Consider the following 17,531-nt stretch of genomic DNA (forward strand, 5'->3'; position numbering starts at 1 on the left):
TGTTATGTGCTGTGGAGTTGGACCTGACTCATAGGGGCCCCTCCTTGGGTTTCTGAGGTGGTATCACTAGGGAAGTAGATTGCCCCATCTTCCTTCTGAGGAGTGGCTGGTGGGTTTGAACTACTGGCCTTCTGGTTAGCAGTCAAGTGCTTTAGGCACTATGCCACCAGAGCTCCCCAGGTGTGTATGCTTAGCAATAAAAACCACATAGTGCTACTAAGAGTTCCTGAAATGTGCCATTTTTCTCTGCATTTTACATACTCTTTCCTGGGTCAGGAACACAGTTTCTCATACTCACCTCACCCCAACCCTCAGCAATGTCTTTTGGGCCACCTCCTTTCTCAACCTTGAAGCTATTGGTATCCCCAGTCTAAGTTCAGGGCCTCTTCTCTGAGCTTTCATAGTGCCTGTCATACTATTTACCAATCTCTCTTCCCCACAGGAGTGTAAATCCCTCTCATCTTTGTTGTGTTCTCAGGATTGCATATGGAAGATCCCCAGGCCCTCCCAACAAGGTGCTCGGTGCCCCACATTCCTAGCTATGCCCTTCCCCAGAGTGACAGGAGCACAGTAGGAGGTAGGTACGCTACCAAGTCTACATCAGTTCAGCAGAAACTTCCTAACTGGGGAGAGCCTAAGACAGCAGCCAGTTATACTCCAGAGCTCTGATTTCTATTCTCCAGCATTACAGGTTTAGGGGCAAAGTTAAGCCAGATAGAAAATTGCCATGGGAGTGAGAAAATTCAAAGTGCTGGCACTGTGGAGGGAGATGCTGGGAAGTGAAGTGTTTGCCTCAGGCCAGACATTGTGGAGCAGGGACTTGGCGGAGTTGACACAAGGCCCCACTGATCACAGGGCTGTGCTAAGTCACAAGCTCTGCTTGGCACACAGCCTTTGTTCACAAAAGGCCCAGGGACCGGCCTGGAGTTTGTCTTGTGTGCTCCAGCAGCCATGCTCTATTAAATGCAACCTTTTTCATGCCTGTTCAGGTGACTGGCTATTCACAGTAGAGTCAATCAAATAAATATTATTGAGTAACAACCTACTCTAAGAGTAGGATTAAGTCTAAACTGAGAGAATAAATTAAGACTGCCCAGAAGAAACTCATTAGTACTTTATTTCATGGATTCTACTAGTCAGCCTTTGCAGTTTCCCGAAATGATGACCACTTGCCTTAATGTCCAGGGGAGTTGTTATATAGGGTCCATAAATCTTAGCTGATGTTACTTGCACTGTTAGTGATAACGATCATTGGCTGACAGAATGCACTGGAAGGAGACATGTTAATTTGTCTAATTAATTCACCAGAGTAATTAATTACTTAACACTTATCTAATTAGCTAACACTTTCACCTGTCAGAGCCAGAGGCAAATGCCAGATTGGAATTCGGTGGTCCTCCACATTACACCCTAAAAATAAATCGATAGATACTTCACAGAATATCAAATCAAAGTATGAAGACCCCAGTGGTGCTAAATGGAGACACTGAGGATTAATATTGTCTGTGGTTGCTGGGAAAGAGTAAAAGTTAGACCAACTTGAGATGGCTCTTGAGATAAAAGAATAGGTATTATTATAAACCCCAAATAGGAACTACTGTCTCAAGCGACAAAGATGTTCGAGCTTATTTTGCTTCATGGTTGTTATTACCTTCTCCAAGAAAAGGTTTCTTGTGTATTTGTGGAAATCTTAGGCAGAATTACAATGTCTATTTGGGGGTGGCAGTAACAAGCATTGGCTGCTACATGAATTCCTCAGCCTGGAGCTCTCTATTGTCTTTTCTTTGCAGTCTACAGACTTCACTGTATGGCCAAGATGGACTGATGAAGGCCAGTATTAAACTTGAATAGACTGTGAATATTGACTATCACTCAAAAGTGCAATGTAATAAGCAGCAATAAAAGTGAATTAATGGATTTCTTTTACTTTTTTATTGTGATTTTGGTGAATATCTAACACAGTAATTTCGGCTTCCATTCAACAATTTCTACACATATTGTTCAGTGACGTTGGTTACATGTTTTACAAAGTGTGAACATTCTCATTATTTCTGTTTTGGTTGTTCCATTTGAATTCATGGATTTCTTAACAGAGACACTGTATTTTCTGTATTTTATATTCTACCTGAATTGACTCCCAGCTGATTCAGCAGATTTTACAGATCACCTTAGGGTTTAGCTAGATGAAGAGGTCCTGGGAAACAACTACTGCTAAATTTTCAGAACTTCTGTGTGAACTTGGATGGGTAAAGTTCAGATGAAGAGGTGTTGTGAGGTCCTGGCTTTGGATGTTTTTCTCACTTGTGATTATAAAGAATGAAATCAAGTTGGCTGGGGATAGGATGAAGGTGGGAAATGAAATGTGTGGGAACTGAAAGTTCTCACATGTACTGGACACATTTTTGAGACAACCTCGTTATAGAAATCAACAGAGGGCTTATATCCATGTAGAGCTGTCACAAAGCAAATAGGTTTGTGTGCTACAGCAGATCCATGCTGAGACAAAGGCTAGATGTAAGGAAAAGATACTCTTGTCAGGAGTTAACTTGCTAATCAACTTGGTAAAAGAGATAGGAGGCCACACACCCCCTTTGGGAGCCTATCTTCTGGGGAAGAGCTACTCTAAGAGCTGAACTGTAGGCCATGTCCATGAAGGGGGAGAATATTTTTGAGTTGATAAGAGAGTTTGGCATGATAAGGGAAAAGTTACATTAGTAAAAGGAGAGTATAATTCTAATGATACTGCTATGAGGTGAACTATTATAATGAGGTCTACGTTTTAATAACTAATCATAATATTTCTCTTTCCTTTCATCAATTTAAGAGTGATTACCCACTTTCAGCAGAAGGTATGGCTTCAATCTTACTTGTATCCAGTAAATCCATGAGCTCTGATAGGAATATATATGTTGGGTAAATAATTTTGAATTTTTTATTTGTTTTGATCACATGGTTGTTCCCTGGACTTTATATGAAGAACATGAACCACTATAGCTATGCAAATTTCTTCAGTTTAGAGGTTATGTAGTTGGAACACAGCTCATAATACAAAACAGAATAAAAACAATGCAGTTTTTCTTCCCAGTGACATTTTCATTTCTAGGTTCTAAGGTTTGGGCTCATCTAAGAAGGGAGGCAAAGGAAATCAGAAACACTATACCAACGAATCCACATGAATGAACAAATTCAAAGTTTGGTTTAAAATTCACTATGGAATTCAGCCTTTAATTCCAGAACCATGGGGTATATCTGAGAAATAATTAAAGGTGCTTCGCAACACCTAAGGGATATATAACTGTATTGTAGCACATTGTGAAGTGATTTCATATGATTTATGATGGATTTTACATAGAACTCACTTCTAAAATATTATATATGTCATTCAACTCAGGGGTAGACATAAATCTGCAGAAGCTGCCTACAAATTTAGCTCCAATTCTGCTACAGGTTCTCAGAACATAATAGAGTATTAATCTTTATGAGGCTTAAGGAATTTTTCTAAGTTCCTCTTGATTCACTGAGAGTTGTGTGAAATGTCTTGCTTAGTGACTCCATTATGTTAGCTTTTCAAAACAAAGCCCCACTTACCCATATGAAGTAGAGGTAGCTTCCAGCTGTGTTCATTTTTTTCAGGGAAGCCAAAGTGAGAGAGAAAAAAAAATGAAAAAAATATGAAGATGGAGGTAAAGGTAAAAATGGAAAGAATTTTTCAGGCAGAACTTTTCTTTGATTGCCAATATTTATTTCTGGCCATGTTGTACGACTATAACCAATACAATAGAACATAGTTAATAGACTGCACTAGTTTGAGGATTTCTTCTTGAACATAGGAAAGATGGAGTAGGTCCTACATAATTTAAAAAATACCAAAGACCAGGACATCTTGACCAACTGAATCAGAATTCCTAGGAGTAGGGCCAAGGTATTAGTGCTTTTAAAAGCACCCCAGAGATTCTGGAGGTAGTTAGAATTTAGAACTATTGGGATAGATGAGTGAGACTCTTTTATGGAGTAATGATTCTTAGATTGAGTTGAGATTCCATAGGAATATTTCTGGATCAAGAAAGCATTTTTATTAGAGTGAGACAGAAAATGTAATGGAAGTTGGAAGAGAAAGTGGATGGTAGTGTTTCTCCAACTTCAATGTACACATGAATCATGAAAGGCTTAGTTAAAATGCACATTGCAATTCAGTAGGTTGGGGTGGAGTCTGAGATTTTGCATTTCTAATGAGCTCCCAGATGATGCTGATGCTGGTTAACAAGGAACTGTGGTAACTGCCTGACTGCCTCTTACAAAAGGAGTTCTGGTGGCATAGTGGCTAAGGCATTTAGCTGCTAACCAGAAGGTCAGTGGTTCAAACTCACTACAAGCTGCTCTGCAGGAGGAAGATGAGGCAATCTACTTCTGTAAAGATTTACAACCCTGGAAATCCAATGGGGGTTGCTATGAGTGAAAATTGGCTCAATGGCTTTGTTTTTTTTTTTTTTTTTGGTCTCTTATGAAAGAATAAAGAAGATGTCTTTTTCTTTGAGACTTGTTCTGAAGTAATAAAGTGTATTATTATATTGCTGTTGTTAGTGACATCAGGTCAATTTCAACCCATAGTGACCTCATGCGACAGGCTAGAACTCCCCATAGGGTTTTGTAGGCAATCTTTAAAGGAACAGATTGTTAGGTCTTTCTCCCACAGAGCCTCTGAGTGGATTTGAACTGCCGATTTTTTGGTTAGCATTAGAATGCTTAACCTGTTGTGCCACTAGGGCTCCTTGTATTATTATTATAGAATGCTTTATTTCTGAAACCATGAATGACCCATTAACTAATTAAGAATCTGTTACCCTAAATATTTTTGAGCAGGAAATTAATGACATTTCTGTTGCATTTACTGAACAGTTTTGCATTATTATGGTTTCATGTGTTTGCTAAAATTAGATCTTTTACTTTATCAAAATCCCTTTCCCTAAGCTCTTTAGGTTTCACTTTTTGTTCATGCTTTTTGCTGAGTATTTTTTTTCTTGATGAACTTTAAGCCCTGTTTCTCCAGAACTCTGGACCCATTCATTCTTCCATTGCCCTAATTATATTCGCACCCCATCTTTCACCTCAGGTTCCTATTCACTCCCTGCTCCCACCTCAACATCCTGCTACATTTATTTCTCACTTAAATCTTCTGCTGGGACAAAGACCATTTCCAAGTATGAACCCTCTGTATTGATCAGGGTTGTTGTTATGTGCCGTCGAGTGGGACCCGACTCATAGTGATCCCTCCTTGGTTTCTGAGGCAGTATCACTATGGAGGTAGATTGCCAGGGTAACACTATTTAAAAAATATCAGTGGCTTGGTACAATAAAGATTCATTTTTTGCTCAGTCTTCCAAAGGTTGATAGATTGAACGGGGTGTCCACTCCAAATAGACATTCAGGAACCGAAAGCCTTTTATCTAGTGGCTCCACCATCTCCTGAATTTGACCAACAGACAAGCAAAAAGAGAAAGAAAAAAACCAGCTTGGAATGAGATATTGTTTTTTGGGGACCAGGTTTAGAAGTAGATACATCACTTCCATCCATATTCCACTATTCAGAATTCAGACATATGACCTCACCTTACTGCAAGGGAGACTGGGACAGGTAGTCTAGCAATGTTCCCAGAAGGAAAAGGAAATGAGATTTGGTGAATATATAGCATTCTGTGCCACACCCTACTTTTTCTGGCCTATTTCACTAAAGCTACTACCTTCCAGGTTCTCAATGTGGGGAGTGCAATAATGGCCACTGAACACCAGGTGTGTTACAAACATCATCTCATTCAGGCCTCACATAGGTCCTGCAATGCAGCTATCCTTTTTACTATACTAATTTTACAGATAGGGAAACTGAAGATCAGTTGCTGTTATGTGCCGTGGAGTCGGATCCGACTCATAGCGACCCCTCCTTGGGTTTCTGAGGCAGTATCAATACAGAAGGAGATTGCCATCTTCCTTCCGAGGAGTGGCCAGTGGGTTTGAACCACCAGCCTTCTGGTTAGCAGTCAAGTCAAAAACCTTACTCGAGGTCATAACAACTAGAGGGTGCATGTGTGTGTGTGTGTGTGTGTAATGGAGAGAGTTTATTTAGTAGAGCTGGCACTGGAGCCCAAGCAGTTTCATTCCAGAGCCCAGTAGCTTATGTTATATAGGCTCCCAAAGAAAGATGACTATTAGAGTCAGAGAGAACTGGATAGAAATGACTGTTCTGTAATTTGCTACTTGTATAATCTTAGACAGGTTTCTCAACTTCTATAATCCTCAGCTTTTTCATTTGTATATTGAAATATTAATATTAGTTACCTAGATAGGACAGATAAGGAGTTCTGGTGGAGCAGTGGTTAAAGCATTGGACTGCTAACCAAAAAGTTGGTGGCTTGAACCCATCAGCCAGTCCATGGGAGGAAAATGAGGCAATTTGTTTCCATAAAGATTGACAGGCTTAAAAACCCTATGGAGCAGTTCTACCGTGTCCTATAAGGTTGCTATAGGTCAGAATCCACTTGATGTCAGTGGGTTTGAATAGGATACTTATGTGATTAGATGAGGTTATCTGTTTATTTTATGCAGTTTTCATGCTATTGTGCAATTTTCATGTTTAGTGCCATGCTTGGCATATGGTATGTGCACAGCAGATATTAGCTATTACTGTTATCATTTAATATTAGAGGAAGATTTGTGACTAGTATTTGGGCTAGAGACAATTACAAGTGTAGACTAATTAACTTTCTCTTTTATGTGCTTTCTCTCCAAATTTCTTTACATTCTCTGAATTTTTTTCTAGGAAAAGATTTGTTTATGTTAAAAATCCTTACCTAGATTCCATGGATGAAGACATTCTCTATGACTTCCTTTTAGAAACAAAGACATACAACCTACCAGCGATGTTTGGGGAAGTAAAGGTAAAAGTATTTCAAACTTTAGGAAAAATGACTGATGTTCCTCTGCTGATTATTCTTCTTACTTCTCCAACATAAATTTTATACTTAGGCTAGGGGAATGTCTGAGTTTCCAATAGGAACTGAAGCCATGTTTGTTCTCTGAAATGATTTAGAATGTGCACATCATGAACAATCATTTCTGGCCCAATAAGATAGAAAAGTTCCCAAACCAAATCTAATACACACATGATTTTTTGGCTGCTCTGGTCCCAGAAGATAAATACAATTTTATTGACACTGCTCCCAGCTGTTCAGAGACATTGTGAATTCATTATGTTTTTACAGATTCAGTTTATTATTTAATGTCTAAATTTATAGGTGAAACCTCACTAATTCTCATTTTATTAAAAAATAAAATGGCTGTCAACAATATTATATTATTCTAAACAACAACAACAAAAAAACCCCAAACCCACTGCCCTCAAGTTTGACTCATAGTGATCCCTCCTTGGGTTTCCGAAGTAGATTGCCCAACCTTCCTTCTGAGGAGTGGCTGGTAGGTTTGAACCTCCAGCCTTCTGGTTAGTAGTCAAATGTCTTAGGCACTGTGCCACCAGAGTTCCCTTAGATAGATTAAACAAACACACAACATAACCATTGCCGTGGAGTCTGATCCGACTCATAGCGACCCCTCCTTGGGTTTCCAAGGCAGTTATCACTACTGAAATAAATTGCCCAACCTTCCTTCCAGGGAGTGGCTGGTGGGTTTGAACCACCAGCTTTCTGGTTAGTAGTCAAATGCTTTAGGCACTATGCCACCAGAGCTCCCTTAGATAGATTAGGGTGACATTAATTTCCGCTACAAAGCAAACAGATTGAATTCAGAGAGCTCAAAAGGGATTATAGTTACATCATACAGAGCTGAACCAAGTTCTTCCAAGTTCAGTTTCCCATATTGTAATCTACTGCACTAGGTGAGCGCTCAGAGTCCCAGTAACTCATAATTGGCCCCTAAACTGTGAGGGAAAGGTTAAAGAAAGGGAAGGAGGAGGAAGAAGAGGTCAACTAGAAGGAGAAGAGGAGGGATAAAAGGAAGAAAGAACACAGGGAGGGAAGAAGAGAGGGAGGAAGGAAAAGAGCGAGAGAAGGAGGGAAGGAAACAAAGAAAGGAGGAAGAAAAGAGAAGAAATTTATTTCATTAACAGGCGGCGTTAAACTGCCTCTACCCCTTGCCTCTCTCCTAGGGAACAAAGTCTGAGGGTGAAGCTGATTTCCTGGCAGCAACATGACCCACCCCTTTCCCCAGTCTTTTTCAGACAGCTGTTTCTTGCCTTTTTGTGGCCTCTTTTGATCTTTTGCTTCATCTTCTCAATGTAACCTCTCTCTCTTTACTGCTGTTTCTGAAGTTTATGCTCTGTGAGTCATTGATCAAGACTGTCTTTGATACTCATTAACCAGATTTCACTTGAATTCAACTTTTAGGATTGGGGTTCATGCTGCACGATGATTTTCCTAGGATCCTTATCTAGCATGACTCTGATTCATTGAAAACATATCATAATTAATAAGCAAAGGCACATATCTAATCAATGAATTAAAAAGACTTGGAGTATGTCTTTGTGACAAAAAAAGATTGTCTATAATCTAAGTATTTATATTTCTGTCTATCTCTTCTACAATTTATGGAGTGTTTTCTGTGTTTCAAGGAGCTCTGGTGGCATGGGGCCTCAGGCATTTGGCTGCTAACCAGAAGGTAGGTGCCACAAAAGGAAGATGAAGGAATCTACTTCCATAAAGATTTACCCCCTTGGAAACTCAATGGGGTTCACTATGAGTCAGAATCAAGTCAATGGCAGTGAGTTTGTGTATCAGGCTCTGTACTAGGCACACATTTGTGGAATATCATTCAATCACCATAGCAATTTAGGCAGTTAATTGTGATCTCCAGTTTCTTCTCCCAGTGAAGAAACTGAGGATCAAACATAGATGTAGTGTTACAACACATATATACCATATATTTATCTATCTGTAATAGCCACAACACAGCTGGTAAAGGAAAGAGCTGGGATTAAATCTTAGATGTCGTTGGTATGAAAGTAATGGCTATATCTCTATTTTGTTTTATTTTTTTTAAACCACTTTATTTAGGGCTTTTGAATGTTTATTTCTGGGAAATCATTGGAATGATTGGCTTTATTTTTGGAACTGAAAATAGATTCACACATCTGTTTCTCACATACACACCCACACAGACACACACAGGCACATGCACACAGACACAGTTGTGTCATCTCTGTTGCAACTAGGCCCTCACCTCTCTACCTGGTTAGGTTTTCCTGTCATAATCTGTCATAACCACAGTCCAACCTTGTAAACTCACCACCCACCTAGTTTTGGACTCCTTTGCTGGATTCTTTTTTGTACAAAAGACATACTCTGATTTAGACCTTATTTTATCCAACTAGAGAGTAACTCTTCTGAATGGGGCAGATAACCAGCAAAGTGTGGGGGGCAGGAGGGAAGGTAGGATGAGAAGCAGGTAATGCACTTCCAAGTGATTAGAATTTGCCATTTAATCTAAACCAGGATTCTTTAGAGAAAGCAGATAAAGCTTGACTTATATTTACAGATGATTTTCTCAGAAACTAACCTTTCCAAACTCCATTCTTGTCTTTGAGTGAGAACATGCTAGTTTCAATTTCTTGACTCTCTTAAATCCCTTAGCAATTCTGGCTAAGAACAGAGGACATAATCCATCAGCACCTGAGCACTCAGTCTTATCTTCACAGAGATGATAGCCTATTTTTACACAAATAATGTCATGTCTTCTACTGTAGCATTTTTTTTTTTACATGTTGCTATAAAAAGTTAGCAGAGCGCACTTACGAAAATACTTCATGAGAGAGAAGGTGTGATTGACAAACAAATGTAGACAGTACATATTATTTGTGTAAAAATATGATAATCATTATTAATAGCATTATCTTCAAAAGGAAAAAACTCTGAGTGTCTAAAGTTTGGACCTTGAAGAGTCTGACAATCACTCCTGTTTTCTCTTACTATATATTTTAAAGTTTTTGATAGCTGCTACTCCAAAATGTCTTAACACAGTGTAAATTTATTTCTCACTCACATTAATTAGAAAGTAAGTGATCCTGATCAATGTGGCCCTCTTTCAAGTGGTGATTCAGAGACCCACACTCCTTCCATCTTCTTGTTCTGCCACCCTCAGTGAGTGGCTTGCAAAGTTTCCTTGGATGTCAACACCCATCTAGTATGTAGGAGAAGAGCATATGTAGGGTCACCAATGGGAAATTTCTATGGGTTAGGACTAGAAATGGCACCTGTCACTTCTATTCACATCCTACTGGCTGGAACTCAAGCAAATGGCCTCATCTAACTGGAAAAGAGGCTGGAAATAAAATCTAGTTGTGTGCCAAGAAGAAGAGGAAACCATTTTGGTAAACAGCTATCAGTCTCTGCCATATTCACTGGAATGAATCAAGCAATTGGAAAATATGGTGGATAATCCCTAGAAGTGATCTATTCAAACTCAGTGCCCAATACATACATCTCTTTTACAAGATCTCTACTAGATGTAGTTTTATAATGCATATACAAAATATTTTTGATCTATTTATCTGTAATGGCCATTACATAGCTGGTAAAGGAAAGAGCTGGGATTAAACCTTAGGTGTCTCTGATAAAAAAGTAATCACTAGTTCTTTCTTTTACTAAAGAAAAAAGTATATTTTGGTATTTTTTACATGATCACTAATTGGAAATTTCCAATCTTCCTCTAGAAATGTCAAGTAGTATGGGAAATCATTACTTTATGAGGATTATGTAATTATATATACTCCTCATAAAGTAATGATTTCCCATATAAAAATGCAATATGCATATAAAAATGCATATTTTTTTGTCCATGTACAAAATATAGTGAATTGCAGTAGAACCATATTAATACAAAGTGACACAGTTAACCCTATGAAAACTCTAGAGAATAAGTTTGCTTTAGCAGTCATTGGGCTAAGTCCTTAACATTTCTTGTAATGCCTCTGACTCCTTCCTGATGCATTTCTGTCTTCTTTGATAAAAGTAGGACAAATGATCAGTTTGTTTGGGATGTAGATCACAATAAGTGACACTTATTGTCAATGTTGGTTGGTAGTCTTCGGTTATGTTTTATTTCTCATTAAGGTGGCCAGACTGCAAATTATGTCCGAGGTGATGTTTAGTAAGTCTGAATTAGGAATAAGTCTTCAAGAACTAGCTGCTCTCTCTATACATATCGTCTTTATGTCTCCAGAAGCATTCAGAAATTGCTTTTGATTACAGCAATATCTATAGTTCAAAAAAGAATTCAAACCACAAGCTATTCTGTTTTGGTTTTATGGTCAGTCTAAATAGTTGTAATTTACATTCACTGGCACCACATAATGAGGCTATTTTCAAACTATTATACATTGAAAGAAAAAAAAAGCTTCCTTATACTTAGATCTTGCACCAAATCTTAACTATCTATACCAATGAAGGAAACATTTATGAAAAATCAATAATAATTAAAAAAAAAAAAAAATTAACATGGGCAGACCCTCTTTGCTCTCCAACCTTCATGGTTAACCTCCATTGCAGTTTCTTACCAATCTTAAGCCTCATAAGAAAAACTCATAAAAGGCACAGGAAAGTCAATAATGAGGGTCAAAGAGAACCAGAGGGTCTAGATAAAAGGATAATTACATCCTATAATTGAAAATGAATGTGGTACAGGAATTATTGTTCAATGGAAACAGAATGCATCATGTAATCAGATCACCCAATCCTTACATTATTTATTCATTTGTAAATGGGAGATCCTACTCTACAATCTTACTTAGATATTTCCATATGTGTGTGTGTGTGTGTATATGTAGTGCTTGTGAGAGACTGCACCAGGCCAAGTGCTCCTTCTGATCCTCTGTCCAACACTGCCCACATCAGTCAGGCACTACCAACTGCCTTTGCCTTATTCTAGGACCTGAATCAGCTTCATTTGAACTAAATTTTGACTATAGCATCAGTAAACAAGCTCAAAATCAGGGCCAGGAAATTTCTCCATTATATACAGTTACCATTTGTTGAACACTTAGACTATGCCTGACTTTGTACAATGTCCTTTGCCATATGCAATCCCATTTCATCCTTACAAAACCCTATGAGGGGTACTGTATTATAGATGATGACTTGAGGCACATAGGTATTTGATGTGTGACATTGAGGAATTTATTTAATCAGGGCTGGGGCTGGGATTCAAAGTCAGGTTTAACTAACCTCAATGGGTAGGCCCTTAACTGCAACATCACCTGCCTCTGTTTTGAAGGTCCTTCAGACTTCGTGCACCGCATCACTTGCCTGAGTCTTCTGTGACTTTTTAGCTAACACCCTTCTGTGAGCTGTGCTGTCCTCCTGGATCTGTCTGCCGTCACTCATTCTCTCCTGGTACTCCTGGTACTCACTGGCTGGCAAGTCATTCACGTCACCATGGGGCCACTCTGCTCCTCCCTCAGCATTCACCTTTTCTATCTCTGAGGCTGATGTACCCCTAATAGGCTGTTGCCCAACCAATGACCAGACATTTTTACTATCACATTTCATTAAATTTAAGTCACCCTTGGCTGTAATACCTATCCAATTCCTAAGTTGCTAAAATGTGAAAAAACTAAAATTTTTACAATTGATGACGTACAATAGTGGGATTTCCAATCTATAATGATAAGCCATGAGGCTTCCTTTTGAATGAAAAGTTAGGTTTTGGCAGAATTCCATTTAAACTTTAAGTTAATATATCACCAAAAACCAAACTCACTGCCACTGAGTCGATTCCAACTCAGAGCTATCCCCATTGTGTTTCCAAGGCTATAAATCTTTAAGGAAGTAGACTGCCTCTTCTTTCCTCCATGGAGCAGCTGGTGGATTTGGACCAAATGCCAAATGCCTTAACCACTACACCACCAGAGCTCCTTTAATATAGGACATTTTACAATAAAAAGTTACCGTTTAAGATGCAGAATCAGAAAATGTCTGAAACAGGTAGTTCTCCTTTTGGTTGCATGACACTTATATTTCATGTCTTTAGCACTTACATATTAAGTATATATCCTGCCAATGCTCAGCAATAGGCTGTCTGTATCAAGTTAAGATGTTGGATGATCTTCACTGTAAACAATAACACCAGGAAACACCTACTTAATATAAAAATTTACTTTCTTTTGTGGTTATTTTTTTCTGACTAATGTAGTATATCAAACTTTGCATCTGCTTGCCTTATTTATAGGTTAATGGTGCAAATTAGCTAATTCATGAAAAAAATACATAACATATACACATAGTGCTATGGAATTCACTAAACAATAAAATAAAAACTTTCTGGTTGAGAGCTGACCCTTGGTTCTTGTCCCAATTACTACGACAGGCCATTGTTTGTTTTTATTAACAGTTTGTCTGCGTTGGCGGGAACCCTAACAGAATGAAAGCATTTGTACTGTTTATGCAGAAGGAGCTTGGATATGAAGAAAGTGGAGAAGAAATAAAAGACATCTGTTCTGGGACGGACAGATAGTATATGTACAAAATCACTCCTGTGTAAGTACTTAACGGTTGCATTTCAGTAAGTCATCAGCAGTCTAGAGAAAAAGGTACATATTTCCTCAGGTATGAGTTTTTTTTCCCCTTTTGCTTTACATTCTTACATAATCAAGCTAAATGTCCAGGTATAACATTCAGTTTTGGAAAAAATCCTAGGGGGCAGAACATAGCATTCAGCTTCACTTTAGTTTATTAGTTACCTCTTTGCTATTCAAGTTATGAAAACCCCCTTAAAGTATACCCCCTCTCTGTTTCATTTGTAACTGATTAACTCACCAGCAGTCTTCTCTCCCCTACCCCTTATCCAATTTGAGGACTATAGAGCTTTTAGTATACAGGGGCCAATTTTCAGCACTGCCAAAATGGTGCAGTTTAACATTATAATAAGCTCACTGAAAAACTGCTAATACATTTGTACCAAGCCCTTTTGAATGGCTCTCCTGTATTTAGAATCTGTTAACAGCTCTGGACACACATAGTGCCCTAAGACAAAAAGAAAGTGGAATTATTTGCAATTTCAGGGAACATGCAGATAATTTTCTAAGTGGATTCAGGGTGGATACACTTAGGAGGGAGTTTGTACCTGTCCACCCAGTTTGCTTTCTAATCTTGTCTCTCAACACAGGGCTGTATTTCTAAGCAACTGTTCTAAGCTCCTCACATGTCTGGACATTGCAGCTCTCAAAAGGTGCAGGAATTCCCTGGCTAGAAATGTCAGGAGGGGACTGGGTAGAAGTCTGTTGCAGAGGTGTGGCCATTCTAAGGAGCTGAGTTGTAAGTGGCTCCTATATGGCAGGGAATGATCACCATCTCTTGATTACTCTATAGTACCTGGTGATGGAGGGATGAAGATCATGGCTGAAAGGTTGGAATTAAGAAGGAAAAATTATATCATGCCATTGAAGCAGCTAAACTCATCTCTCCTCTATGCCAAGAATGCCTGGAGCCTACTTTTGTCGCAAATGGGAGAATCTTTTCTTAATTCATTTGTCAATTCAACTAACTATTATAGGGAAGCTGATAATCTCTGGTCATCGAGTGTCTTTTCTCACTAACTTTAGCTTGACCTTTTTTTTTTTACATGTCAATGTCATGTGTGTCAGAGTAGAACTGTGCTCCATGGGGTTTTGTTTACTTAAGTAATTACTGTGATCTGGGTGAAATTTTACAGAGCAAATTTGTTCTTCACTCAACAATTCATACAATTCATTGCAACCTCCACAATGTGAGAGCACTCTTCCTACTTCCTTCCTGTGTTTACCATTTCCTTTTGTCCTTCTTTTCTTTCCCTTCTTGCCTTCTTAGCTTTATCCCTGAGCAAATCCCTTCTGATCTTGTATGGTTGAATGTTCTAATGAGTGCATACCTTCCTGGTATTATTGTTTACCTTGTAAGCCTGTCTCTTTCAGCTGAAAGTTGAGCCATGAGGGTGAGTTCAGTTCAAGGCTTGAAGGATATCATCTAAGAGTAATAGTCTCAGGGGTTCCAACAGTCTTCATCAGACCAGTAGGCCTGGTCTTTTTTATGATTTTGAATTTTGTTTTACATTTTTCTCCCATTCTATCCAGGACTTTCTATTGTGATCCCTTTCAGAGTGGTCAGCAGTGGTAGCTGGGTACGATCTAGTTCTTGTGTCAGGGTCATGGAGGTGGGGTTTGTGTGGTCCCTCAGTCCTTTGGATTAATTGTTTCTTTGCATCTTTGATTTTCTTAACTCTTCTTTGCTCTGCGTTGGAAGATATCAATAGATGCATCTTAGGTGGCTGCTCACAGCTTTTAAGACCCCAGTCTCTATTCACCAAAGCAGAATGTAGAACATTGTCTTTGGGGACTATGTTATGCCAAATGACTTTAGTGTCTCCCGACACTATGGTCCTGAGCTTCCATTTTTTGCTTGACTTTTATACGGCAATTATTTGCTCTTTTGTGCACAGTCTAAATGAGTAAGGATAAAAAATAAGGTTTATAAAAATGTGAAGTTACCATAAACAAGCAGCAAAACTTCAGAGTAAAACATAAAAAACAGCACAGGCTGATCTTGGTGTATTGTCAGAAAAAAGAGCTGAAAGATGTATCATTCCCAGAGGTCAGCCAGGAAAAAAAACTGCTTAAATAACATCAAAACTTACTTCAATTTTTTTTTATTATCTTTCTCTTTATTGACTAATTTAGTATATCAACTTTGCATCTGGCTTCCTTATTTATAGGTTAATGATTAAAATTAGCTAATTGGAAAGTGGTATTACTAGACAGGGAGAGGCTTTCCAATTGGGGCTCCTTCTATGAAAATTCTTCATCTCTCATAGTTGCTGAGTTGTGTGTGTGTGTGTGTGTGATTGTGTGTGTTTGAGAGAGAGAGGGACAGACAGATAGAGACAGAGACAGAGAGAAAGTAAGAGGGGACTGACTTTTGCAGAAATAGAAATACACATGCCCATTTGTCATTTTATCATCATGCTGTGTAATGAGTAATAATCATAAACTTAACAAATGTCTGACTAAGAAGGAACCTAATATATCAAATAATAGTTTATCTTCTTAACTAACTGTAGATGAGGAAAATGAGACTCAGAGAGTTTACTTACTAGTGGTAGAGCCACAGAGTAAAGCCCCAGACATGTTAATCTTGGACATACAAAGATATAAATTTGATTCCTGATGTCAGGAGGATTACAAATGCATTAGGAAGGCAAAATATATTGAATGAAAACCAAAATTGGGAACCCAGAGATTTCAGGTTTCCATAGTTTAATATTTTTGATGGTGAGAAGATGGAAACTCAACTGAAAGCAGCATGGCCACAGCTCCATCCATTTTCCAGATTTGCTGATGGGAGAATTAGTGTCAGGCATCAACTAACTACCAAGATAACCTTGGTAATTTTTCGCACACAAAGTCTCTACAAGAAAGAGTAGAATACATTGAAGGCTGCATTAAAGGAACACACTTGACTCTCCATTCCTTTGTTTTGTAGTAACTGATTGTAACTGATCTCTGGCTACTACAATTTCCCAGCATGGAGGATTTTTCTAGAGAGTTGTTAGAACATAGTGCAACCATTAAGAGTCACTAAACCCTCTAGTCTGTGTTCACTCCTGTTGTGATGACACTGATTCTATTGTAAATACTGAGGGAAACCAGGTTTGTGGTAATGATCTACAGCAACCTAATTTCACCTACACATTCAGAATAAGCACCAAAATGTTGGGTGTGGTTGTAACTCATATCTCTATTCTAGAACCTTCCAGGGCTCACACAGAATTAGTAGCAAGTGTACAAGGTCAAATGAGAGCAATGAAAAGGACTTACTATTTCATTTAATATTGTCATGGTTATATAGTCATGGTACAATAATCAAACACAGATTTCCTCAAAATCAAGTCAATCTTGTGAACAGCTCTTTTTCCAAAGCATCATCTTAAAGAGCCCAATGAAGAGAAGAGAATGGCATTGCCCTTATGTACCTGAACACTATGTCATCCTCATTTTCTGCTCTTGATGATGAGGGCTGAACTCAACTTAACTGGCAGGGAGATGCTTCTCTTTAAGCCTCACAGATGGACACATCTATCAGCATGTCATGTAGGCGTCAGTTAGAGATGACTTACGTTTTCCTCAGCATTGGCAAACTCTTAATGATTATGTAAATTTATCTAAAGTCTGTTAACTTGTAATGAAGGAAGAAAATATGTCCTGTGCATATATGTGTTTGTGAGATGTATAATGACTTTCCCTTTTCTCTCCACAGCATGGCATGGGCATCCCTTCCATTTCTATTATGCTTCATGAACTCATCAAATTACTTTACCATGCTCAGTACTATGATGTTACCATTATATGAATGGGTACATGAGGGGAAATAGGTGAGATGGACTGATTTCCACCATTAAAATTGATTGATTTTAGTACACATTGTTGTTGTTATGTGCCGTTGAGTCAAACCCGACTCATAGCGACCCCTCCTTGGGTTTCCGAGGCAGTATCACTACGGAAGTAG

General features: G+C 38.5%; 1 protein-coding gene across 1 annotated transcript in view; it reads left to right on the top strand.

Moving 5' to 3' along the window:
• Positions 1-2,851: 2,851 nt before the first annotated feature.
• The window catches only part of UPP2 (uridine phosphorylase 2), a 43,813-nt gene continuing 29,133 nt past the window's right edge, over positions 2,852-17,531 (top strand). The window contains 5 exon segments of the mRNA XM_007941849.1: positions 2,852-2,913; positions 6,812-6,929; positions 13,387-13,532; positions 14,931-14,943; positions 17,283-17,397. Coding sequence (XP_007940040.1) covers positions 2,852-2,913; positions 6,812-6,929; positions 13,387-13,532; positions 14,931-14,943; positions 17,283-17,397 — 454 coding nt within the window.

The sequence above is a fragment of the Orycteropus afer genome, unplaced genomic scaffold, assembly GCF_000298275.1.
Source record: "Orycteropus afer afer isolate SDZICR_OR568_19922 unplaced genomic scaffold, OryAfe1.0 scaffold00084, whole genome shotgun sequence".
NCBI classification, from domain to species: Eukaryota; Metazoa; Chordata; class Mammalia; order Tubulidentata; family Orycteropodidae; genus Orycteropus; species Orycteropus afer.